This window comes from Dermochelys coriacea, chromosome 13 (assembly GCF_009764565.3).
Source record: "Dermochelys coriacea isolate rDerCor1 chromosome 13, rDerCor1.pri.v4, whole genome shotgun sequence".
NCBI classification, from domain to species: Eukaryota; Metazoa; Chordata; order Testudines; family Dermochelyidae; genus Dermochelys; species Dermochelys coriacea.
This window is the reverse complement of record NC_050080.1, coordinates 26,742,693-26,769,383: the sequence shown is the minus strand read 5'-3', so window position 1 is coordinate 26,769,383 and position 26,691 is coordinate 26,742,693. Positions and strand designations below refer to the sequence as shown.

Sequence of the window (26,691 nt, the reverse complement as noted above, 5' to 3'; positions counted from 1 at the left end):
CCAATATTCCCATTGTTATTACTGCTTGCTGTGTGCTCCATAATATCTGTGAGAGTAAGGGGGAGATGTTTATGGCGGAGTGGGAAGTTGAGGCAAATCGCCTGGCTGCTGGTTACACACAGCCAGACACCAGGGCTGTTAGAAGAGCACAGGAGGGTGCGGTGTGCATCAGAGAAGCTTTGAAAACCAGTTTCATGACTGGCCAGGCTACGGTGTGAAAGTTCTGTTTGTTTCTCCTTGATGAAATCCCCCCCGCCCCTTGGTTCACTCTACTTCCCTGTAAGCTAACCACCCTCCCCACCTCCCTTCGATCACCGCTTGCAGAGGCAATAAAGTCATTGTTGCTTCACATTCATGCATTCTTTATTTATTCATCACACAAATAGGGGAATAATTACCAAGGTAGCCCAGGAGGGGTGGTGGAGGAGGGAAGGACAAGGCCACACAGCACTTTAAAAGATTAAAACTTATTGAATGCCAGCCTTCTGTTGCTTGGGCAATCCTCTGGGATGGAGTGGCTGGGTGGCCGGAGGCCGCCCCACCGCATTCTTGGGCGTCTGGGTGAGGAGGCTATGGTACTTGGGGAGGAGGGTGGTTGGTTACATAGGGGCTGTAGCGGCGGTCTGTGCTCCTGCTGTCTTTCCTGCCGCTCAACCATACTCTGGAGCATATTAGTTTGATCCTCCAGCAGCCTCAGCATTGAATCCTGCCTCCTCTCATCATGCTGCCGCCACCTTTCAGCTTCAGCCCTCTCTTGAGCCTGTCACTTACTTTCTTCAACCCGCCACCTCTCCTCCCGGTCATTTTGTGCTTTCCTGCACTCTGACATTGTCTGCCTCCATGCATTCGTCTATGCTCTGTCAGTGTGGGAGGATAGCATGAGCTCAGAGAACATTTCATCGCGAGTGCGTTTTTTTCGCCTTCTAATCTTCGCTAGCCTCTGGGAAGGAGAAGATCCTGTGATTCTTGAAACACATGCAGCTGGTGGAGAAAAAAAAAGGGGACAATGGTATTTAAAAAGACACATTTTATAGAACAATGGGTACACTCTTTCACGGTAAACCTTGCTGTTAACATTACATACATAGCACATGTGCTTTCGTTACAAGGTTGCATTTTGCCTCCCCCCACCGTGTGGCTAACAGCGGGGAACATTTCTGGGCAAACAGCCCAGCAGGAATGGGCACTTCTGAATGTCCCCTTAAGAAAAGCACCCTATTTCAACCAGGTGACCATGAATGATATCACTCTCCTGAGGATAACACAGAGAGCTAAAGAACGGATGTTGTTTGAACACCAGCAAACATACACTGCAATGCTTTGTTCTACAATGATTCCCAAGTACGTGCTACTGGCCTGGAGTGGTAAAGTGTCCTACCATGGTGGATGGAATAAGGCTGCCCTCCCCAGAAACCTTTTGCAAAGGCTTTGGGAATATATCCAGGAGAACCACGAATGCCAGGGCAAATTAATCATTAAACATGCTGGCTTTTAAACCTTGTATAGTATTTTAAAAGGTACACTCACCAGTGGTCCCTTCTCTGCCTGGCGGGTCCAGGAGGCAGCCTTGGGTGAGTTCGGGGGATACTGGCTCCAGGTCCAGGGTGAGAAACAGTTCCTGGCTGTCAGGAAAACCGGTTTCTCCGCTTGTTTGCTGTGAGCTATCTACAAACTCATCATCGTCTTCCTCGTCCCCAAAACCTGCTTCCGTGTTGCCTCCATCTCCATTGAAGGAGTCAAACAACACGGCTGGGGTAGTGGTGGCTGAACCCCTTAAAATGGCATGCAGCTCATTATAGAAGTGGCATGTTTGGGGCTCTGACCCTGAGCGGCCGTTCGCCTCTCTGGTTTTCTGGTAGGCTTGCCTCAGCTCCCTAAGTTTCATACGGCACTGCTTCTAGTCCCTGTTATGGCTTCTGTCCTTCATGCCCTGGGAGATTTTCACAAATGTTTTGGCATTTCGAATACTGGAACATAGTTCTGATAGCACGGATTCCTCTCCCCATACAGCGATCAGATCCCGTACCTCACGTTCGGTCCATGCTGGAGCTTTTTTCCGATTCTGGGACTCCGTCATGGTCACCTCTGCTGATGAGCTCTGCACAGTCACCTGCAGCTTGCCACACTGGCCAAACAGGAAATTGAAATTCAAAAGTTTATGGGCCTTTTCCTGTCTACCTGGTCAGTGCATCTGAGTTGAGAGTGCTGTCCAGAGTGGTCACAATGGAGCACTCTGTGTTAGCTCCCAGAGGCCAATACCATCTAGTTGTGTCCACAGTACCCCAAATTCGACCCAGCAAAACTGATTTCAGTGCTAATCCCCTTGTTGGGGGTGGAGTAAGGAAATTGATTTTAAGAGCCTTTTAAGTCACAAAAAAGGGCTTCATCATGTGGACGGGTGCAGGGTTACACTGATTTAACCCTGCTAAATTCAACCTCAACGCCTAGTGTAGACCAGGGCTTAGAGACTAACACATGTATTTGGGCATAAGCTTTCCTGGGCTAAAACTCACTTTATCAGATGCATGGAGTGAAAAATACAGTAAGCAGAATATATATTATAGAACATGAAAAGATGGGAGATGCCTTCCCAAGTGGGGGGGTCAGTGCTAATGAGCCAATTCAATTAAGGTGGAAGTAGCTTATTCTCAACAGTTGACAAGAAGGGGAGAATACCGGGGGTGGGGTGGGGGTGGAATTACTTTTGTACTGCTAATGAGGTCAGTGCAATCAAGGTGGCCCATTTCCTTAGCACTACAAAAGTAACTTTCCCTCTCATTATAGTGTGTATGTCAACACCCATTTTTTCATGTTCTGTTTTGGTGTGTATATATATATATATATATCTTCCTACTGTATTTTCCACTGCATGCACTCGATTAAGTGGGTTTTAGCCCACGAAAGCTTATGCCCAAATCAATTTGTTTGTCTCTAAGGTGCCACAAGTACTCCTTGTTCTTTTTGCTGATACAGACTAACTGGGCTACCATTCTGAAAGGGGAAGGTAGAACTTTTTAAAATTGGGAAAGAAACTTTCCTTTTGTCTGTTGCTCTCCTGGCTGAAGAGATGGGGCAGCAGGAATACTGTGTAAAGTTTGAACCAGATATGAAAATCATCAGATCATAGCTACAACTACTTTTAACAACCCAAAGGTGTAAGTAGATCAGAATGTTTAGCTAGACATGATCAGTTTTATTTCTGTTTATTTTTTTAAGGCTTGTGGATCTCTTCTCTGCTAACCCCAGATGCTTTTGTTTGCTTGTTAGCTTTAAGCTGAACCCCCAAGAAAGCTATTTTGGGTGCTTGATTTTTGGAATTGCTCTTTTAAAATCTAGGAAAAGCCTAAGTTCCAGATGTATTTTCTTTGTTTTTAATAAAATTTACTTTTTTTTTTAAGAACAGGATTGGATTTTTGATGTCCTAAAATGTGTGTGATTAGCTGGTAGCCAGAGCTAATTTCCTTTGTTTCTTTCTCAGCTCTTCCCCGGAGGGCGGTTGCAAGGGCTTGAAGGTACCCTTCAGGGAGCAATTCCCAAGTGCTCTTTCCTGGGTTCAAAGGGGTTTTTTTGCCTTTGGGTGGTGGCAGCATTTACCACGCCAAGGTCAGAGAGAAGCTGTAACCTTGGGAGTTTAATACAAGCCTGGAGTGGCAAGTATTAATTTTTAAAATCCTTGTGGGTCCCTACTTCCTGAACTCTGAAGTGACAGAGTGGGAGGGGGAGGAATATAGAGGGGGAAAGTAGAGGCCTGGGGAGGCATGGAGGAGGGAAGTAGAGGCCTGGGGGGGAGGGATATAGAGGGGGAAAGTAGAGCCTGTGGTCTGGGTGGGGATATAGAAGGGGGACACAGAGGCCTGGGGAGGTATGGACAGGGGGAAATAGAGCCTGTGGGGGGGAGGGGGGATATGGAAGGGGGGAAGTAGAGCCTGTGTTCTGGGGGGAATATAGAAGGGGGACATAGAGGCCTGGGGAGGTATGGACAGGGGGAAATAGAGCCTGTGGGGGGGGAGAGGGGAGGATATGGAAGGGGGGAAGTAGAGCCTGTGTTCTGGGGGGGATATAGAAGGGGGACGTAGAGGTCTGGGGAAGCATGGAGGGGGGAAGTAGAGCCTGTGGGGGGGAGGGGGAAGTAGAGACTGTGTTCTGGGGGGGACACATTGAGTCTGGGGAGGTCTGGTGGAGGGGGAAGTAGAGCCTGGGGGGGGGATATGGAACGGGGAAGTAGATCCTGTGTTGGGGGGGGGCGTAGAGGCCTGGGGAGGTATGGGGCGGGGACGTAGAGCCTGTTGGGAGGGGATATGGAGGGGGGAGTAGAGCCTGTGTTCTGCGGGGGATGGGGATGTAGAGACTGGGGAGGTATGGGAGGGGGGAAGAAGAGCCTGAGGGGGATACGGGGGGGAAGTAGAGCCTAGGGAGGTATGGGAGGGGGGAAGTAGAGCCGGGGGGGATATGGGGGGGAAGAAGAGCCTGGGGAGGTATGGGAGGGGGGAAGTAGAGCCTGGGGGGATATGGAGGGGGAGTAGAGCCTGTGTTCTGGGGGGATATGGGGGGGATGGGGAAGTAGAGCCTGGGGGGGGGAAGTAGAGCCTGGGGGGATATGGGGGGGAAGTAGAGCCTGTGTTCTGGGGGGGATGGGGAAATAGAGCCTGGGGGGATATGGGGGGGAAGTAGAGCCTGTGTTCTGGGGGGGATGGGGAAGTAGAGCCTGGGGGGATATGGAGGGGGAGTAGAGCCTGTGTTCTGGGGGGGATGGGGAAGTAGAGCCTGGGGGGATATGGAGGGGGAGTAGAGCCTGTGTTCTGGGGGGATATGGGGGGGATGGGGAAGTAGAGCCTGGGGGGGAAGTAGAGCCTGGGGGGATATGGAGGGAGGAGTAGAGCCTGTGTTCTGGGGGGGATGGGGAAGTAGAGCCTGGGGGATATGGGGGGGAAGTAGAGCCTGGGGGGATATGGGGGGGATGGGGAAGTAGAGCCTGGGGGGGATGGGGAAGTAGAGCCTGGGGGATATGGGGGGATGGGGAAGTAGAGCCTGGGGGGATATGGGGGGGAAGTAGAGCCTGGGGGGGATGGGGAAGTAGAGCCTGGGGGATATGGGGGGGATGGGGAAGTAGAGCCTGGGGGATATGGGGGGGAAGTAGAGCCTGGGGGGGGATGGGGAAGTAGAGCCTGGGGAGAGATGGGGGGGGAGTAGAGCCTGTGTTCTGGGGGGATGGGAAAGTAGAGCCTGGGGGGATATGGGGGGGAAGTAGAGCCTGGGAGGGATATGGAGGGAGGAGTAGAGCCTGTGTTCTGGGGGGGATGGGGAAGTAGAGCCTGGGGGGATATGGGGGGATGGGGAAGTAGAGCCTGGGGGGATATGGGGGGGAAGTAGAGCCTGGGGGGATATGGGGGGATGGGGAAGTAGAGCCTGGGGGATATGGGGGGGATGGGGAAGTAGAGCCTGGGGGGATATGGGGGGGAAGTAGAGCCTGGGGAGAGATGGGGGGGAGTAGAGCCTGTGTTCGGGGGGGGAAGTAGAGGCCGGGGTCCAGCAGGGGAAGGCTTGAGGGGGAGTAAGGGCCGGGGGTACAGCGGGGGAGGCTATGGGAAGTGAATAGTGGCCTGTGGGCCAGGGCGAGGGGCTCCGGCCCAGGCGGGGGAGGGGGGAGCAGGGGCCCGGGGGAGACATGGCGGGGCGCAGCGGATGAGGAGGGGCGGGGTCACTGCAGGCGAGGGGTGTCGGCCAAACGCGCTCTGCGCCTCCCCTTTAAGGGCCGGTGGTGACGCCGCCGCCGCGCGCTCGGTGCGGGCAGTTGCTGCCGGAGCCCGGGTGCCGGACGGCGGCTGAGGTGCTGAGCGGGCGGCCCGGGCACCTACCCCCGGAGCCCCCCTTCTCCGAGCGCCTCTCGCTGCAGCGCCGCGATGCCGTCGGACCGGCCCTTCAAGCAGCGGCGGAGCTTCGGTGAGTGCGGGCCGGGCCGGGCCCGGGGAGGGGGAACCGAGCCCCGGGGCTGAGCCGCGCCGGTGGGAGCAGGGGGCTCGGCCCCAGCTCGCCCGGGGAGTGACCCGCGCCGGGGGCGCTGGAACAGTTGCGGGGGGGGGGCGCTGAGAGCGACTGAACCAAACTGTACCCCCCGGATAGGCTGGAAACCGCTTCAGCGCCCCCCCCCCCCAGTTCCAGCACCTCTGCCCCGCGCTGCCGCCCCCGCCCCCCTCCCCCCCGCATGGGGCCATCGGTGGGACCCGGAGCAGGGGCCCCGGCCAGCCAAGCGCTCGGGGGGGGGGGGCTCTGCCCGTGCGCAGGGATGGGGGCGAGACGCTGCGCTGATCGGCCTGCGGTAGAAGCCCCCTGCAGTCGCCGAGTTTCCCCCACAGCCGGTTCTCCATGGGCAGCCCTGCCCCAAGGGAGCACCCTGCTCTCTCCCCAGCATCCCAGCCAGCTCCTCTCTTGCTATTACAAGGCCACCTCCGATGCGCAGCCATTGATTTATAATTTTTTGTGGGCTAGTCCCTCCAGTGGTGGCTTCAGCCGGGTTTCATTGTCTGTTGTTAAGAGCGCTGTGCCGGTGACCCCTAATGCGTTCAGGGGTTCAGCTCTTGGGGTGCTAGGAGCTTGGCGGCGGCGTGGCTGTAGCGAGGCGGTGTGCCTCTTTGTTTTGTTTTCAGATTGAAGCTCAGTTGTGCGGAGAAAGGGATGAGAAGGGAGGAAGGAAGCCAGAGGTAATTAGCAGCTGCAGCCGTGCCCTAGTGGTGATGTCATCCCTGCAACAACAACAACAAAAAAATGACAGGTTTCAGAGTAGCAGCCGTGTTAGTCTGTATTCGCAAAAAGAAAAGGAGGACTTGTGGCACCTTAGAGACTAACAAATTTATTAGAGCATAAGCTTTCGTGAGCTACAGCTCACTTCATCGGATGCATTTGGTGGAAAAAACAGAGGAGAGATTTATATACACACACACAGAGAACATGAAAAATGTTGATTTGCTCAAGTCACTGCAATGGTGGGGCATGGAGGGCAGGCTCCGAGTGCCAAGTTCATGAAGCAAAGAACCTAGAAGGAGCCAGTGTTTTAATGGGTGGTCTCCAGCACGTTATTTCAAGGGAGGTAGTAATGATGCTGTAAGCGGTTTGCTTTTCCTTCAGTGATAATTTTCCTGTTCCTGTTGGATCTGGGAGAGCAAATGTGGTCCCTTTTACTGCCTATGTAATTTTTAAAGACTCTCTGCTTTCCTTGATGTGCGCTTAGAAATCTGTGTGCAGTGTAGTGAATGTTTTTTTTTTTTTTTTAAACCATTGTATTGTTTAGCTATTCCAGTTGTTGCTTCTTTATAGAGGCTCACAAAAATACCCACAAATCTGCAGCAGTTCTCTCAACAGTCGCTCTTGATGGATAATACAGTTCCTACGTCCTTAATGCGGCACACGAGTATTGCTACATGTCCAGTAACTTGGTTTTTTTTCTCTGCCACCTCCTTTCAGAAAGAGGCTTTTTTAAGCAAAGATGATGTCAAGACCCCAGCCCATCTATTTACGATGTCTTCCGAAAGCTTCCTTTCTAATCCCAGAAGGCAATCAGTTAAGGTCTAAAACAAGCTTTCCAAATCATGGAGTCTGTCTTATTTCAAAAAAAAAAAAAAGGGGGGGGGGATTGCTGCCTTGGGGTCTGTTGTGTCACTGATGTGGTTGGTGAAATGCGTGAGAAGCAGTAATACGTTCCTATGTTTCCTTCCGCACCATGTAATAAATATAAGAAACAAATCTGTGATGTAAATGAGTATGCTGTAAATATATTGACAGTAATGGAAGGCATGCTTGGTTTTACATTCGAGTTAAATTTAACTTCATGTAATGTAGTGTCGTATTGTTAGAAATAAGTGATAGTCCTGATCTTATATTTCCATTCTTTTGAGGAAAATACTGATAAGGCGGGCTTACATTTCATCCTGTTTTCTCTGCTGGGGATAAAGAATTGCCTGATGTCAAATCAGTAATTTTTCTTTTACCTTAAATGTTCTGCTTCGGGGAGGAGAGAGTTAATAATTGCTGTATGTAGAGTTTTCATAAACCTCCATTTATGACCTTGTATTTCCCAGTTCTGACAGATAAATGGAACCCAGGAATTTTGATGATGGGTACTTTAAAATGCAAGTAATAAATACAATGAGAGTATATGAAATGCAGACCATGGTGAATGTACCAGGCCTCAACCGGCATAGTGAGTAAGGCTTGAGAACACACTGGCCTGGAAAAATTTAGTTTCAAGATGGGTCTTAGTTGTAATTTTCAGCTCCAGCTCTTACTTAGCTCATGGGAGTTGTTCTGGCTTGGGGCCCATTGCTAATATATAAACAAGCTTCGGAGGACCAGACTTACAAAAATGTTGTGCAGAAATGCATTTTGGTACAATTATGACTGTGTGCAGAAACAAATGACAACTGTGTGTTTAAAATTGCACACATTCACCTACCTTATGTGTGAATATGATGGGGGTAATTGCATGTGCAAATTAATCACACCCACATTCTTGTACACATTTTTTAAATGTGTGCCACTATTTTAAAATATCTGTTCCAAAAGGGTAAAGGTGGTTCTCTCTTTATGCAATATCTACATATATATTTTATTTGAACTTAGCTCTTTGTATTTGTCCTTTTGAAAAACCTTGCCATACAAGTCCCAAATCGGGGGCTTGGACGTGGTGTACCATGAGCAAAAGTCCTGTCTTGAAGAGGTGTGTTCTAGTGGATAAGGGACCAGATTGGGACCCGAGACTTGCATTCTGTATTCAGCTGTACCACCAACTTGCTGTGTGACTTTTTCTTCAGTGCCTCAGTTTCCCAGTTGGCAAAATAGGACTAATGCTGCTTACTCCTCTTTATAAGGTGTTTTGAAATTTTTCCATCACTTTTCATCAATACAATACATTTAGCCTTTATTACTGGGTGCCTTTTCCATCCTTTCAACCCTGAGATGAATAGAGCCTTCCCTTTACTTTTAAAGATCCTGTTGGTACTGTTCTTCCTGAAAATATTTTTGAAGTTCAGAATGTATATTGCTCAAATCATACAGCTGTGTGTTTTTTTTTTTTTTTTTTTTTTTTTGTAACAATGCACAGAAGGTGCTCTGGTGATGCAGATATTTAATAATAATAAGAAAATTAAAATAAAGCGATAGGCAGACTGAAGGAAGGCTGGATCAGTGCAGAAAGCAAGAGAACAGTAAAACTACTATAAACATGTAATGTTTGACCAGAATGTTGTTTATGGGTCTCAATGGAAGCTGTTGAAACTGTCTGAAATGTCTTTGTCTTCAGTCTTTTTCCATAGGCAGTAATTTGTCATGCTGTAGGTTCACAGATGTTTTCCATGCTGGTGTGCAATATCGACTGTTTGTTTTTATATTTTTATTATGATAATAGAGGCCTCCGTCAGGAGTCTTGTGCTAGGCACTGCAGAAACATGCATGAGGAGACAGCCCCACCTCATAGTTTACACAATAAATTCTCTTCCCCTCCTCTGCCCCCCTCTTCCCCCCAGTCAAACTGCTGATCTGATTCTCAAATCACCAGACTCTTGGGAATTATAATTTTTTAAAAATAGCTTGTTATCACAAAACCTTATGTTCTTGGACACATGCCTGCTCTTTGTATAATGCAGCTAATCAAAGGTGACTCTAAACAAACAAGAATAGCATGCATGATGTGTGCTTGGTTGGGCTGTTGCTGTATTTTATACTCTTTCTTTAATTGCATATGAAAAGCTGATAAAGTCCTTCAGAAAAACATGTTGATTCCTTTAGCAAATGCCTGCTTGTAATGTGTTGGGCAGCTGCTTATGCTTCAGAAACCATGGACAGACCTGCTAACTATAGTTTGCTCAGCCTTAATTAAGGTCCCCCAGAAAGGCTCCTTGTGTTTGAAAGAAAACTGGATTATAATAATCAGGGAGGGGTAGGGGTGGTGTAGGGAGGTTGGATCAGGCAGCTGCAAGTGCTGCTTGTTTCTGTGTACTTTCCATTTGCCCTTTTGCTCTCTCAGCTGACTGGCTGACTGAGCACTTTGGGGGAGGAGGATCGGGTGGCCCATGCATCTGCATTGGTTCAGGACTGGAAGTATCTGTTGGAGAAAGTAAATACAGCATGTTTTCTTCTTGGAATCCTTGCACAACTGGAGCAGGAAGCGATTGTTTACAGTGCAGGGGGAGAGGATGCTATGGAAAACATCTCCACCCAAGCTATATTTCCAGCATGTGTCGCTTCAAAGACTCAAAGTTACAGAAGTCTAGCAGTCTCAAAAAGTGAGGAGCACAGTTATGAAAATAACTGATTACTAAACACACCCACTGTCCTTCTAATCTAGTGCTTTGCATATGATTTGCTTTTTGTGACATATCGCCCTTGCTTGTTGACATTGGTTGTATGATTCCTGGATGCGATCATGTGGAGTATTCCACCACCCCTTGGTCATATACTGCTTTTCCTGTTATTTATTTCCCCCCTTTTTAGTGTTCTTAAGACTAAGATTTAATTTTTCCACAAATTTCCTCTGTGTTTCTAACAGCTTGCCAGACTGTTTTCAACTATAACCCTGGGAGTGATTCTTCATTTCTGGACTGATAGATTCTGATGGGGGAGTCTTGAGTGATTGGACAGAGGTCCCCAAAGCTATTTTGGGGTAACCCTGAGAGACTTTTGGAAACTAACAGACATTGCATCTCTGCTATCAACTGGACTTACAAACGCTGACTCACCTGTTATATACTTTTCCTACTTTAACTTCTCATATTTTTCTTAGCTAATAAATCTTTAGTTTAGTTTACTAGAGAAATTGGCTGTCAGCATTGTCTTTGGTATGTGATCTGGAGCATCTGTTGACCTGGGGTCAGTGACTGAACCTTTGGGGTTGAAAGAACCTGAGGTGAGGTGGTTTTTAGTTTTAGTAACCTTTTATAAAGAAGTCCAGTTTGTCTGAATGGCAAGATGTGCTGGAATGCCAAAGGCGACCCTCTGTGGCTCTATGGTAAGGCTAATGTAGTAATCCAGGAGTGCATGCTTTTTACTGGTTTGGTAAAATCTAATTATTGAATATACCACAAGTTTGGCTGTCTGCCATTTTCTGCCAGCCTGACCTGAGTTTGGCATCTCAATTCTGAGTCGCATATCCGCAGCATGACAGAGGTAATGGACCAACTTCTCTTGGTGAGAGAGTCAAGTTTTCAAGTTTACACAGTACTCTTCTTCAGGTCTGGAAAATGTACTCAGAGTATCACAGCTAAATATAAGTTTCAGAGTAGCAGCCGTGTTAGTCTGTATTCGCTAAAAGAAAAGGAGTACTTGTGGCACCTTAGAGACTAACAAATTTATTAGAGCATAAGCTTTCGTGAGCTACAGCTCACTTCATCGGATGCATTTGGTGGAAAAACTTTTCCACCAAATGCATCCGATGAAGTGAGCTGTAGCTCACGAAAGCTTATGCTCTAATAAATTTGTTAGTCTCTAAGGTGCCACAAGTACTCCTTTTCTTTTAGCTAAATATAAGGTAGAACAGATTGTTTAGCATAAGTAGTTAAAATGTAAAAAGTGAAGTGGCCAGTTAACACTTTTCTAGTCATAGTAGGAGTGGCAGTTCATGGTAGATAAGCTCTTTCCTTTAGACTTACTTTTCTTTCCAGCTAGCAAATTCTTTAAGATACACTCAGCTATTTTTATAAAATAAATTTAGTATTTTCTTTCTGCCATTCTGCCTCCCTGCCATTCTGCCTCCCTTTGGAAGCTTGAAAACATCATTTCTTCTTTTTTAGTTCATCAGTTTCCCTTTGGATGGCTGTGGCTTGAACAGAATGGCTCCCACTTACAAAAGTGTTGAACTTGTCCTTGTATGCAGGCCTGGTCCTGCATGCCCTTTCATTGACTCCAGCAGGGTGTCTGCACATACAGGACTTGCAGAGTCAGGCCCTGAGAATTTTGTTTTGCTGGTGAAAGGTATTGGCGTCTGAAGGCCTCCAAACCAAGGTACAGCAGCTGTGCAAGCTTATCCCACGCAGACTGGCAGGGCAGCCTCAATCCTGGTCTGGAGGGACTATCATTTGAATACTTTTGTCACTAATCTCCTTAGCCCATTGACTCTTTGGTGCATCTGCTGAAGCAGCTAATGTAGGGGCCCTACAGGACCGGCTCTAGGCACCAGCAAAGCAAGCACGTGCTTGGGGCGGCACAATTCCAGGGGCTGTGTTCCGGCCATTAATTTTTTTTTTTTTTTTTTTTTTGCTTGGTCAGTTGTGCGCTTGGGGTAGCAAAAAACCTAGAGCTGGCCCTGGTACCATATGTAGGTGAGGTGGGCGCTTGGAAGAAGAACCTGAAACTAGTCTGCCAAATTCAGTGTAGTAGTTTGGCCCAAACTTTGGTTACTTTTCTCAGTTGTGTGATTCTCTTATGTATGTAGTGTAGTTGTAGCCGTGTTGGTCCCAGGATATTAAGAGACAAGGTGGGTGAAGTAATGTATCTTTTATTGGACCAACTTTCAAGCTTCCCAGCTGCACGGAGCTCTTCTTCAGGTCTGGAAAAGGTACTTCCAGCATCACAGCAAAATGCAAGGTGGGACAGATTGTTTATCACAAGTAGTTAGCACATATTGTAAGGGACCATTCAAGGTACAGTGGCTTGTTAACATCTCTGCCTAGGGCCCTATCAAATTCACCGACACAAAAAATGCATCACAGATAGTGGAATATGATCCCTCTCCCCCCACCCCTGTAAAATCTACTCTTCTGTGTGTTTTTACCCTATATTATACAGATTCCCTGGGGGAGACCAGGATTTATCAAATTGGGGTCCTGACCCAAAGGGGAGTTGCAAGGGGGGTCACAAATTTATTTTAGGGGGGTTGTGGTATTGCAACCCTTACTTCTGTGTTGCCCTCAGTCCTGAGCAGCTGGAGAGTGGCAGCTGTTGTCTGGGTGCCCAGCTCTGAAGGCAGCGCCCTGCCAGCAGCAGAGCAGAAGTAAGGGTGGCAATGTCATATCATGCCATCCTTACTGCCTCACTGTTACCTTCAGAGCTGGGCAGCTGGAGAGTGTTGGCTGCTGACTGGGCCCAGCTCTGCAGGCAGCAGCACAGAAGTAAAGGTGGCAATATCATACCGTGCCATCCATACTTCTGTGCCGCTGGTGATGGAAGCTGCTGGTGGTAGTCGCCGCTCTCCAGCTCTGAAGGCAGCGCTGCTGCCAGCAGCAGCCCAGAAGTAAGGGTAGCAGTACCACAAACTCCCCTACAATAACCTTGCAACACCCCCCCACACACACCCCTCTTTTTGGGTCAGGACCCCTACAATTACAACACTGAAATTTCAGATTTAAATACCTATGACCGTGAAATTAACCAAAAAGGACTGTGAATTTGGTAGGCCCCTAGTTATAGGACAAAAAGGGGTGTTTGGGTGACAGATTGTTGTAATGGATTTATGGTTTATTACATCACATCTATTATTGCAATAATCTGTTGGTCTAATAAAAGATATTACCTCATCCACCTTGGCTCTCACACCCACATCCTGCAGGGGGCAACCAGAGCAAGATGATAGCCACATCAGCAAATCACATCAGACTACCTTAGCTGTGGGTCACATGTTCCCATCCCGGATCCATTTCTCTGGCTGATCATCAGCCTTTAGCATTGGGAATCCAAACCCTTCTTTTATTTTTGTTTTGTGAAAAGGAAGATGTTGATACAGAAAACACGTAGGGTCAAATTCTGCCCTGTGTGAAGTGGTAAGGATCCTGCTAACTGGGATAGGTTTTCCCATGGTGAGGTGGCTTGGAGGAATGTTGAGAACTAATGGGGGTTGGACTAGATGACCTTCTGGGGTCCCTTCCAACCCTGATATTCTATGAAATGTAGCTCTCCTGTCTTTGAATTAGCTTTCCCTTGCTTTATATGTTGCACATGCACACATGGAAAACTCTGCTATAGAGAAATAGCTTGATTAGTTGGAGGAAGGCTCACTGTTGCTTTCCGTTTAGGCAGGACTTTAGTTGAGCGCAGAATTTTAAAGTCATGCTTGTTTATATAGATCTGTTAATAGCAATGATGGAGGTTGTCTCCACCAGGGTTTTATGTTGTATGATGCAAGGTTGATCATTAATGATGCTAGCAAAATACTGAGTACAAGAAAAACTAAACAAATCTCTCTCATTCCAGTTAAATCAATATCCATGTTCCCAGAAGTCTGTCTGATAACAAGAGCATAGGACACAAACTTGACTGCAAGGAAAAATAAGGCTTGAATGTCTGTCATTCGTTCTTGGGAGGTGTATGTTGCGGTCAGACAGATCTATTGCTCTGGTGACTCAGCAGCAGGGAAAGGGTGATCCAATGAATGGAACTCCAGGCTAGGAGGCAGGAGACTTGAGAGCTGTTCCTGCCTCTGCTACTGGCTTTGTGCGCCATAGGGGAAGTGGTATCACTTCCTGTCTGTTTCTCCGTCTTGGAGACACATGTCCACCTCTGTAAAGCATGGTCCATGGATGAAAGGTGCTGTATAAGGGTACTGATCATCAGTTGTACGGAAGTTATTTGATGCCTTTTGTGCTCAGGTTAGATGGCTTGGAGATATGTTGCAAAGGCAAAAAAGAAGAGTAAACTTGAGACTTTAAAGGCTGGATTTTTCAGTAGGTTTACCCAGAATAGGCCCTGAAAATGTGTGCATGCAGTCTGGCATATTTGTGTGCAAAGCAAATAGTTCAGATCCTCTCTAGTAATTACTAAATGTGAGTTTTTGTACATATGGATTTGAGCTGGTCTGTGCTTAAACAGTTTCATTTCTAGGGCAATATTTTCTTTGTCCATTAGGTTAGAAGCGTCCTGGGCATTGGGCTTCTGTGCTACTGTTTGTTTTGCTCTTGATATTTGGTAAGTTTTAAAGCTGTCTGTTTGGAAGTGGTTTTCTGCTTTGAAGAAGTAACCTTTAAGTTTATAAATATCTTGAAAATAAAGAGACGGAGGAGCAGGCCAGCAAAAGCTACAGAGAGGCACTTGCAGATGACAACCTCTGTCTGTTTTTCAGGGAGGGAACTTGCTCTTCCCCTTATCTTTTGAAATAGGAACAATGATAACAACTGAGTTAAGGCCCAGCGAATCTGTATCCAGAGCACTTTTGTAAATTATCCAAACCCAATTCAAATACTGCAGAGACAATTGGCTCCTGCTATCCCTTCTTAGCAAAATGGGCTGGAGATGGTGTGTTCCAACTTTGGTTTTCCACACACGTCGTCTTGTTCCACAGCCCATACATGTCTTAAACTTTCTTTGCTCCCCACTTTTCCATGGGAAGCAGAGCTGTTTGCCACACAGATTAGTTCCATGCTGCCTCTTGTACTGAGGCATGTGGGGATTTGGTGAGAGGAATGAACATATATATTAGGAAAAATCATTTCTGGTTGAAAATCTAGTGGCTTTTTTACGTATCTGAGCACCACACACCCATCCTTTTCCTAGCATGAGCCTAGATGCTGCCAGCTCTTTGATGGCTGATTGCCAATACTTGAAACTAACCGAGGGGAAGGTTTATATTCTCAAATTTTGATCCAGGTCCCTTTCAAGTCAATGGGAGACCATCTATCCAGTCTCAAACGACCCCGAGGGCCCCATGAGGACTATAGTGCATTGGCCTGAGGGCTGCCCGCGGCCCCGCCCCCACTCCACCCCTTCCATGAGGCCCTGCCCCCAGGCTGTGTGGCAGGGGCCAGGGCAGGAGGTTGGGGTGCAGGAGGGTGCGATGTGCGGTAGGGGGCTCAGGGCAGGGAGTTGGGGTGCAGGCTCCAGCCTGGCACCATTTACCTAGAGTGGCTCCAGGGTGCAGCAGCACGCACCGAGGCCAGGGCAGGCTCCCTGCGTGCCCTGGCCCTGCCGCATTCCAGGAAGCATCTGGAACCAGATCCCGAGGGGGAGGGGGCAGAGGGCTCCATGTTGCTCTCACTTCCAGGTACCTCCCCCGAAGTTCCCATTGGCCACCTGTTCCCAGCCAATGGGAGCTGCAGTTGGCGGTGCCTGGAAGCGAGAGCAATGCACGGAGTCCTCTGGCCCTCCCTCCCTCCAGCCGCAGGGACATGATTCCATGGGGGGGTGATCCTGTGGCCGGATTTGGCCCTTGGGCTGTAGTTTGCTCACCCCTGGCCTGGAGGTAGGCAGAAGGGTGCTGGGGGGGGGGCAGAGGGAGCTTGGTGGGCCACACAAAAGAACCCCACGGGCCGCATGTTTGAGACCCCTAATTTATTTCATTGCTGAGAATCAGGACTTGTGATGCTCCCACTACCACCACGTGCCCTCCTGTTGCCTTCTGCTCTTTTACTCTTTCCTCTCCCTTCTGCTTGCAGTCTAATTACTTTCCACTGAGAAGGGTAATAGCTACAAGAGGATGATGGATTCAATTCCAGTCTGTATCTGTTTCCCTTCATTCATCCCTCCTGATTTCAGGCTGCCTGACTCCTGTGGCAGCATTTTGTAAATTGCCTTCTGCAAAGAGGCAGGTGAGCGTTTTCCTCTGCTCTCCCGTAACTTGTGTAGGTTAAGCTTTTATGTGGTTGTGTGAGAGAAATGGAGCAGTAAAGCTTCAACTACATTGAGCAGATGTCACTTAACCACAACTTGGTGCAGAATCCCCGAGGGATAGATTAAGAATCCTTTTCAGAGGTATATTAATGACTGACGTTTCTGTAATTCCTCACATCTAAATGGATCCAGAAGTGCTTTTCAGAATGTACTGTCTCGGTTCATATTTTAAAATGCCTACTAGAACATACAATATTTATGTGGCTATAAATTAGTTATAGGAGTTCTGCGACACGCATACAGTAGTGTGTATAGCACCTATGTGAATTGTGTTGGTGTAAAAACACATACATGTATAGTGCCTGTGTGTATTCTCTGTATAATGTTAGGGAGAATATCTGATGGAATGGTGTGGTACAATGGTTAGTGACATGAGTTTGGGTTGCACAACTTATTTGTGACCTGGCTCATTATTTATGAGCAAAGTCACCAAAGTAGGTTTGCCAATCCTAAACACTCAAAAATCATGTCTGGCCCCCAAAATAACAAGATTGGCTTAAAGTTCATGAGACTCTAAGACAGGGGTAGGCAACCAATGGCACACATGCCAAAGGCGGCATGTGAGGTGATTTTTCAGTGGCACTCTCACTGCCCGGCTCCTGGCCACCAGTCCAGGAGCTCTGCATTTTAATTGAATTTTAAATGAAGCTTTTAAAACATTTTAAAAAACCTTATTTACTTAACATACAAGAATAGTTTAGTTTATATATTAGAGACCTTCTAAAAACATTAAAATGTATTACTGGCATGCAAAACCTTAAATTAGAGTGAATAAATGAAGACTCAGCACACCACTTCTGAAAGGTTGCAAATCCCTGCTCTAAGAAAATAATAAATTGGGGGTTCTTTCTTTACGTTCTGGTTTTTGAGCTCTTAGGGCGCACACAAGTAATCTTTATTTTTTTCCTCAGGCTTTTCTCCACAGCCTTGAGGGCTAGAAAGTTACATATGTGTAAAAATGAAATTGCATGAGAATCTCAGTTTGCTTGACTCCAGGAGCTGATTTGACCAGTCACATGACACCCACTCTCTCTAAGTGCTTTTGCATTGATTGCAGGTGACAGACAGTCTGTGCATCCCATTGTAGCAATAGCTTTAAAATACTCACAGCTTAAAAATAACTGACCTCTTCCCAGTGTTTCTGACAGCCGTCAGCAAATTAAAATGGAAAGAAATTAAATAACCAGATTTGATGCTCCCTATTTCTGGATGGAGTGTTTACTTTTTTATTTTACACCTCAGTCAGTTTAGACAATGGAAGTACAGGTCACTTTAAACATTTGTTTTAGAATCAGTCTCCCTTCCCTTCCATTAGCACAGCGCTGCTGCTTTGGGGATTCTCTGCAGAGGGAGCAACCTACACTTTTTTCATTGAAATACAATCATTCCTTGAAAACTAACACTTTTGTACTATCCCTGCATTCCAGCCCTGTCCTAAATTGGCATTGTCCCCTTGCTTGTTCTCTGAATTACTTCATTTTGTGCACTCTGTAAACGCGGCTGTAGTGGCTGTAAACGCTGTAGTAGCTGAAGTGGCAGTTGGAAGAGAAATAAGCCGTTTTCCTCGTTTATGTAACGTTACAAGAATATTCCTGGCTTCCAAGGGGCTTTAGCAATAAAGTCTCACCTGGCAGAACCAATCAGAAGCTTATGTGTTCTTCTTGTTGCCATGTTGAACTCTTACACCATGGAGCTATTTGAAGGTCTAGTCTCCTAATTATTATTGTATGTGTGAGCAAGGAAACAGGCTACTTTCACTCATAGCCTGTGTGCTCAGGATCTTAATATTTCACTCAGGAGTCTCAGTGACATCCAAGTTTGGTGCTCCTCTTGTTGGTCCCAGGAGCATTGCTGAGCTGCTGGCATGCCCCTTCAGTGAGCAGGCCTCGGGAAGTGTGTGTAGCTGCAGCTCTGATAATGTAAAGATTTCCGGTTTTGTGACATGTAGGTCAAGGATAAATTGTCTGGGATCCTTGCATTAATTAACTGCAATTAACAAACACTGCCACCTATCTACAGAGATCTGATGGCACTTGCTTCTTTTGCCCAGTAGCTGCTGTCCTTAACTTGCAGATCTTTCCACTCTGCCATGTGAAAACTCATCCAAACGCCTGTTAAACAAGTGCATTTTATACTGTGCCGTGAAGCCCAGTGAATTGTCAGAAGAAAGGGTGCTGCACTGAGCAAACCCTGAAGCGATCGGTCCCAGGAACTGACAGCAGTCAAGATGTGATGGGACATAAAGATAGAGGTGACTTCTTAACTAATCTGCAGCTAGACCTTGCAGACTCTGACCACCAGCCCTTGGAATTTCATCCCAAGGTGAAGGGACATCTAGTAAAGCCCAGCATGAGGCGACACAGAAGCCTGCTTGCTTAGTTGGAATGGGCAGCAGCTCCCAGCACTAGCTGAAGCCTCTGTGTGGTGCCTGCTGGGTAGCCCTTGGTGTAGTGTATTATAGAGTGACAAAGGCAGGGCTGTGACGGCTCTGGATTGGAGAGGAAAGGCTGCAGCCTCTTAGCCAACTCTGTAATGTAGATACTTGCATGGCCCCCATCACCACAGTAGCTGAGCTTCTCCTGGTCTTCGATGTTCTTATCCTCACAATACCCCTGGGAGGGAGGGCAGAGCTGTTGTTCCAATTCTGCAGATAGGAGACTAAGGCAAAGAAAGATCCAGTGACTTGGCCAAGGTGCCATGCACAGTCTGTTGCAGAGTGGAGAATTGAACTTGGGTCTCCAATGGTCCAGGTTAGCACCCTAACCTGTAGGCCATCCTTCTCTCTGGGCCACATGCAGAGAGAGCACCACTGTGGCATGCTGTTGCTACCTGATAAGAGCAGCAGCTGAGATGCATCTTGGCAAAGGAAGGGCACTGCCCCCTTCCTCGCTGCCAGGTAGAAAGGGCAGCCATAACGCCTGCCTGCTTCTAGGGATAGGGTTCTCTGCCAATTAGCATTGCTTCAGGATTTAGTTGAAAGAGACTTTATAGTCTCCAGCCAATAAAGAGGGGCCTGAAGTGCACAGAAGACTTGGTGTATGTGCTGAAGTTTCTGACGGACTTGGCGGTGGGAGCACCTAAGTGCACTAGTCTGACACCATAATGAAATTATTTACATTGCTAGTCCTAAGGATTAATAAAATGCCAGTGTTCAGAATCTGCCGTAACAGAATGTTTCTTCTTCTGACTCTCTGATCTCTTAGCAACTGATTTCAAAGGGGGACTTAAGTCTTGCTAAATCGGCATATGCAGCTGCCTGGGGTTGTATGTAATTATCTGAATCTCGCATTGAAATAGTGGCGGCTGTGGCAAAAATACACTTTGGACTTGATCCTGTATCTTGCCTTAGAGTGCGGTCAACAACTCTTGCTGGTGGTTGCTCTGAGAATTTTTCCTAAAATACTTAATTAACTTTAGGAAGAACAAACAAATATGCACATATATACCTGTCCGTGTCATTGAAATTTATTTAGGTAGGGTGTTTTTTTTTGTTTTTTTTTTTGTTTTTTTTTTTTTTTTTTGGCAGACTCTAACAATAATGTACAGTTGTCTCTATTCTTTACTGGACCTAACCAGAATAGAAACAAAAATACGGTGCTTGCATGTTTTGATTTTTTTTAAATTGCAAGTAAGTCTGCTACTGTGAAAAGTGATATTTGTATATTTGTTTAGTATCACTTTTTTCACAGCAGATTTACTTGGCCCTGACATGCTGGGGGACAAATTAAGCCCTGGATGAGAAGGAGGGAGGGGGGCTGGGGGATAGAGCTCTCCGCCACATGGCTAGAGTCTGCTGCCCGCCACGCCACCCCTGGGAAGGTGGGGAACACACTGGTTGCCTGCTCCTTTGAGTTTGTGGCTCCGGAAGGGGGTAGGGACCAATCCCTGAAGGCAGCCCCAGGGGAGGAGCTGCTGCTTTGCCAACAACCCCAACCCCAGTCACAGGCAGCTGTGGCTGCAAGAAAAGCCCCTGGTGGCTGCATTTGAGAAACACTGCTCTAGGGTCTATGGAATGGGTGTATTGCTAGGGTTGTGTCGTAGTGTTTGGATAAACATGAATAAACCCAAATAACTTGGTATTAACATTTGGCTTTTATGGATATAAAAGGGCTATCTTGCCCCAAGGGGAGGCACTTTTGGCGTGAAATATCATGAGATTTGGTTGTCTTGTGATATTTTCACCATCCAGGAACTGGAATACCACCCTGCTTTATTTGGCCCCATAAATGGCTTTCAGAAGCATTAATAAAAGCTCCAAAAGATGAAAAACATAAAACATTAGAAACATAACTGCTTCATCTCATGCATACTGCTGATTGGTATAGGATGGGCTGTTTAGCCTTTCCTAAGAATGGAGCAGGTGGTCACTCTGTTCTCTAAACTGATCCAGAGTCTGTGTTCTCCATTGATTGCTTCCCGCATTGCCCAGCAGTGTGTTTGGTGGCTATGTCTGGGGCATCCATTTTGGTAGTCCCATAGTTTCTAAAGGTACTGAAGGAATGGGGAATGTCCTGAGCCAAAGGTGGCTCTGAAATTCTCAAATATGGAAAATCTGAATTTTTGCATGTTGCTTTCACTGGAATAAGAGCCACGCCTTGTGGGAAATCAGATTTTGAAGAGCACAGAACTGAAATGGAGAAGATGTTTGTGCAAAAATTTCCTCTCCTTCAGCTATTTCTCTCTGTTTTGTCCTGCTTCAGTAGTAAGATTGGGAGCAAATTCTCTCATGGCCAACAGAAGGAGCTCAAAGCTGTAAATCGGTGATGGTGAGCCAAGTGGTTCTTGCCAAGAAGCATCATTTAGGATGCCAGATTGGGCTGTAAGTAGGCTGTGGCATCTAAAACCCTGCCAGCGGGTATCAAAATTCAGGCCAGTTCTTCCTTTGGAGAAGCAACATGGGTGTGTAGATGGAATGTGGGTCTGGGAGCCAGGAAGTTGAGGGTCGAAAGCTTCATAAATTAGGACCCAGAAGTTTGGGCTGTTGCCTGACTCGGAAAAGCGCTGAGCTCTGCCGAGATCAAAGGGGAGGTGTTGGATTCTCAGTACTCTTGGAAATCAGAGTGGTTGCTAGGTGTGGATTTAGGAGCCTGACTTTATACTCCTCCTCCTGAAAATCCAAGCGCCCTGTGGAGTATTTTAAATCACTTCACCTATCTGTGTCTCCCCATTTTATGTAGTGGGATAATGTGTCCCCATCTCTGAGGTGTTCAGTATTGTAGAAAGTTTTGGAGCTATGAAGGGCTGTGGAAGTGCTAAGTGGTCCTGTGTACATTTGGAGCTTGTCAGTCTGCTTGTCTTATGGTTCTACTTGTTTGACCCCAGTATTGATAAATATTGCTTCCATTTCTTCTTCTGTCTGCAACATGTCCCTCTCTTTAGAGTTCAGCTCTTATGGATATTGTTTTGTTTTGGTCTGAAACACCCAACTGTGCTGGTTCAAACTCCCTTCTCAAAGCTTTGTTCTCTTTTCTTCCCAGCGGATCGTTCGAAAGAGGTGCAGCAGATCCGAGAGCAGCATCCAAGCAAAATCCCAGTAAGTGCCATACCTCCTCTTGTGTTTCTTAGTCAATTATTTTGACTGGATATCTGAGCAGAGCTGTCTCTTAGACAGTGCTGAGTAGGGCACAGCCCTTGCAGCCAGTAACTAAGGTTATAATGATTTGGCCCCCAAAGCCAACGCTAAACTGTTTAAACGACTTTTCTCCCCTGTCTTTTTTGTGTACATGAGCTGCTCAGTGCTAAAGAACCTCATTGTGAACAGAACAAACCAATGGCCTTTACTGTTTCTGCTTCCTGCACCAACCTTACTAAGGGATCTGATCTACAAACTACCTAAGTGGCATCCTTGCCTGAGAACAAGACTTCAAAATGCCCTGCTTGATCATTGCAGTAACTGACCTTTAACTTGTCCTGGGTAATTTGGCCCCTCCTTTCAGCCTGATCAACTGAGGACAGGGGAAGAGTATCTTCTATTTAAATGAGTTTTGTCTGGATAATTCTTTGCATCCTCTGCCCCCCATCAATTGCATAATTGGACATAACATGGCCTAATAGAACGTACAGGTGACACCCAGGATTGAATGGCATCAAAGCAAAGTGCTGGCCAAAAGCCTTGCTGTTGACACACCAGAAGGTGTTCAAGAGCCTCTGTTGCTTTTTGACTGTCTAGACTTGTCCCTGTTAGATTATGTCCTGGCTTCCCGCACGTTTCTTAGGATATTGTCAGCAATTGAAGGATTCATGTGCATTCTCACTCCCTCACTTCCTTTTCTCTCTGGCCTGTCTGTACTTGTTCTAGCCCCACAGTGGACGTGCCCGTCAGTGGGGAGGAATGTTCTTTGCTCAGGAGCTGCTTGCTTTTTGAACTCCACTAAAACAGGCCCAGGACTGGCTTGAATTGGCATGCGGGATGCTGGGGCACGTGCCACATGAAAGTATAGGATCTGCTGCTTGTCTGGTTGGCACCTGTCTTTGGACGGCCTCAGGCTTGTGGTTCCGTCTCATCTGGGTTCAGTTCCCGGCTCAGACACTTCGTGACCTTAGGCAAAGTTACTGAATCGCTGTCTCGGTTGGGGATACTACTGCTTCCCTCCTCCCACACGTTGTCTGTCTTGTCTACTTGCATGGTAAGCTCTTTAAGGCAGAAACTGCTTCTTGTTTTGTGTGTACCATGCCTGCCACCATGGGCAATTTCACCTCATTATTAATACAGGGATGGTATTTAGCTCATAGGTGTAGCACCTTATGCGCAAGGATCTCCAAGTCAAAGCACTTCATAAATACAAATTTGTCTATCCTGCAAATAGGTAAATATCCGCTTTAAGTGTAGTGAGACTGATGTATAGGGAGGTTATGTGACTTGCCCAGTGCCACAAACTGGCAGTGGCAGAGCCAGGAATTGAGTCTGGGAAACCTTAATCTCCAATCTTGTGCTCCTTTGCCTTGAGTGGAAAAAATCCGTTTCTACAATTAGACATGTATTACACTAGCAATTTAAATCTTCACTTGAAACTGAGACCCTCATTTCAGCTGGACAGGAGTTACTTGACACAGCAGGAAATTGAAGTACATTTGCCTCAGCAAAACTTTTTGCTAATGGAGAGAATTAACAATATGATCCTCTGTGAAGAGGAGAGTTAGGCTTGTATTAGCATTGCTCCTGAAGGTCTAACCAAAACTAAAGCTAGGTAACACATGTCAGATGGTTCTGATTTACCCTATCTAATGAAGTGCTTGTAGGTTACCGTGTATTGTGTTTAGCCCTTGTAGAAGAAACCTTGGCGTAGTGAGTGAACAGGCAGAGTGCTTGGGTCCTCCACATTCAGTCCAACATCTGGCTAAGACCCTTCTCACAAGTGGAGAGCACTATTTACTGAATGGTCTGCTTCCCCAGAGAGGCATTTGAGATGAGCAAGGAGGATCAAATCCACTACCCTGGGAAATTCTCCTGCCGCTTCCCGTGACTGCTTTGAACCAGATCCCTCTTGCTGGAGTAGTTAAGATGGTATGATTTTAACTATCTGATAGTCGCTATCCTTCTCTAATTCCCAATCTGAGATCTCTCTGGTGAAGTTGCCTCGGTATTTCCTTTTCCTTTTTAACAGCACCTGAAGGAGATGGTGGAGCGTGTTTGATTTATGGTTATACTCCTGGGAGGATTCTGCACCAAAAAATTAAAAATTCTGCAAATTTTATTTGTCAAAATAGTGCAATATAATCACACCAGTTTTAATTGTTTTGGTAAGTTATTTAAACTACAATACAGAAAAGTCACAATAACTGTTCAGCATTTCCTAAATATATGGAAGTTTTTAGTTACAAACATTTGGTAACTGATACCCTGCATTCCAGTTATAATCCTGGATTTTCATTTAAATTACATTACAGAACAGTGCCAAAAAAAGTAGAATGTCATTTTAAATTGCTCAGACTTTCAAACATAAAAGTCGTATAGTTTTGCTAAACGTTGTCCTGGACCTGGCTGGGTACTTTGGGAAGTGCTTGGTTCTGATTGTCCTGACATTTTATCGACTGCTTGGTAAATGTTTTATTTGCCCTCCAATCTTTTTTTTTTTTTTTTAATGGGTTAGTAAAATAAATCCTGAGCTTAATCTAACCCATTGTGCCACTTTGGCACAGAAAAAAGTGAGAGCACATAGATCTTCCTAGCTGATTCCCTTATTGTCATTTTTAAGGCTTTACATCATTCTGGCAATGTAGGGGCCTTAAAACTTTTACAGGTTTTATGCTCCTGGGGGAATTGACTGAGAATGGAAACGGTTAACTAACAATAGAAACATTAAAAATGTTACTGTGCAGGCAGGCTGCTACATTTTGGCCTCTGGAATGAGATCAATTAACCATCAACAGCAACATTAACAAAATGTGGGGCTTATTTTACGAAAGCAATTTTCTTTAATTTAAAAACAGTTTTCAGTAACATGATACTAATTAAGTGTTTTTGATTCTCAAGAAGTAACAGAAATGTTACTAGGCAGGCAGGCTGCTATATTTCTGCCTCAGAGAATGAGATCAATTAGCTAGTAGGCAGGCTGCTACGTTTCTGCCTCAGGGACAGAACATTTCTTGTGCATAATAAATAGACCTCCCTCCTTTCACACCCCGCAAGCTGCAGTAGCAAGCAAGAGTCCTCCTCACTTGTTGGCTAGCCTCATCCCCTGACAGTGATCAATGTCTCCCCCACAGGCACGCACGCCCAGCCCCCTTCCCCTGCAGTGATTTGCCTGTCTTAGGCTGCTCCAGACGCGCTGACTGGGCTGCCAGGGAAGAGGCGTGTATCCCCCTGCATCTTTATTTTACGTTTTTCTGTGTGCCGCCCCCCCCCCCCCCCGAAATACGCAGTACATATGAATTCTGTCAGGAGTAGTGGTTTCAGGAAAGGTATTTCTCTCCTCCACACAGTGACTTCCCTGTGAGATGGGGAGGATTTTGGGTGTGTATTTCACTTGCTCTGCATTGTCTGATTGACCCTACTTCCTAGTTTACAGGCCTGAGTTTCAAAGAATGTATTTTAATCACGCAGTTAAGGGCATTGAAATTCTAAAATGTAGTTCTGCACAGATACTGAAGATCCCTTGGCACTTCTAATAAAAAGAGAGGCTTGAGCCAGGGTCTTTAGGCAATATTTTCCTTTCCCCTCACTCTTAATCTGTGTGCCAGTTGTGGTTCCGTCTCATCTGGGTTCAGTTCCCAGCTCAGACTCTTTGTGACCTTAGGCAAAGTTACTGAATTGCTGTCTCAGTTGGGGATACTACTGCTTCCCTCCTCCCACACGTTGTCTGTCTTGTCTACTTGCATGGTAAGCTCTTTAAGGCAGGAACTGCTTCTTGTTCTGTGTGTACCATGCCTGCCACCATGGGCAATTTCACCCCATTATTAATACAGGGATGGTATTAATACAGGGATGTCTTGGTCCTCCCCAGAGGAGTCTTCAGATCCACGATGAAAGATGCTAATTATGTGAATGTAAAGGATTTATGAATAAAGCAATAGAATTAGTCTCAGAAATGCAGTTGGCATACTTAGTAAACTGAAAATAAATCCTAAATTGGCAATCCCAGTTGACTTGTCTGACCACCTTTTATCAGATCTGCATGGAAAATGCAGAGTACAAAAGCATTTTGCATCCTTCGGACCTGGGAATCTCTCTTATCTAGCTCCTGAAGTATATCCTACTTCAGTATGGAATCCTGTGACCTTTAAACAGCATGCATCAGTGCTACACAACCGTTCCTAAAAGGGCAGTTAACCCCTGGAACAGGGTTGTGGTGGATTCTCTAGCAATTTTAAAATCAGATTGGATGTTTTGCTCTAGTTAGACTGGAATCAATTCAGGGAGGCCTATGATAGACAGCAGTTCAAATGCAACCATCCATTCTGGCTTTATAATCTGTGGATGAAGTGTCCTATCAAAATTGCTGGCTGGAATTTAATTCCCTAAACAAAACTTGGCAGGACACTGAGGTTAGCACTTAAGGTGCTAGGGGATCTTTCTGGGCAATAAGTTGTCAGCATGTCAGCTTTTCTCACCCAGGGGCTGGTACCAGCAGCACAGAGCTCTCTCAATCCACGCTGGAGCACTAGTTCCTC

General features: G+C 46.4%; 1 protein-coding gene across 3 annotated transcripts in view; it reads left to right on the top strand.

The window, feature by feature from the left end:
- The first annotated feature begins 5,747 nt into the window (after window positions 1–5,747).
- Window positions 5,748–26,691, top strand: part of MAP1LC3A (microtubule associated protein 1 light chain 3 alpha) — a 33,901-nt gene continuing 12,957 nt past the window's right edge. The window contains exons 1-3 of one of the 3 annotated variants that reach the window (XM_043495633.1): window positions 5,777–5,808; window positions 5,894–5,940; window positions 22,059–22,114. In XM_043495633.1, coding sequence (XP_043351568.1) covers window positions 5,901–5,940; window positions 22,059–22,114 — 96 coding nt within the window. In that variant the 5' untranslated portion in view covers window positions 5,777–5,808; window positions 5,894–5,900. Of the gene's footprint in view, window positions 5,941–10,174; window positions 10,275–22,058; window positions 22,115–26,691 lie in introns of those variants that run through there. The other 2 variants (XM_038369721.2, XM_043495632.1) reach the window with 2 other exon arrangements.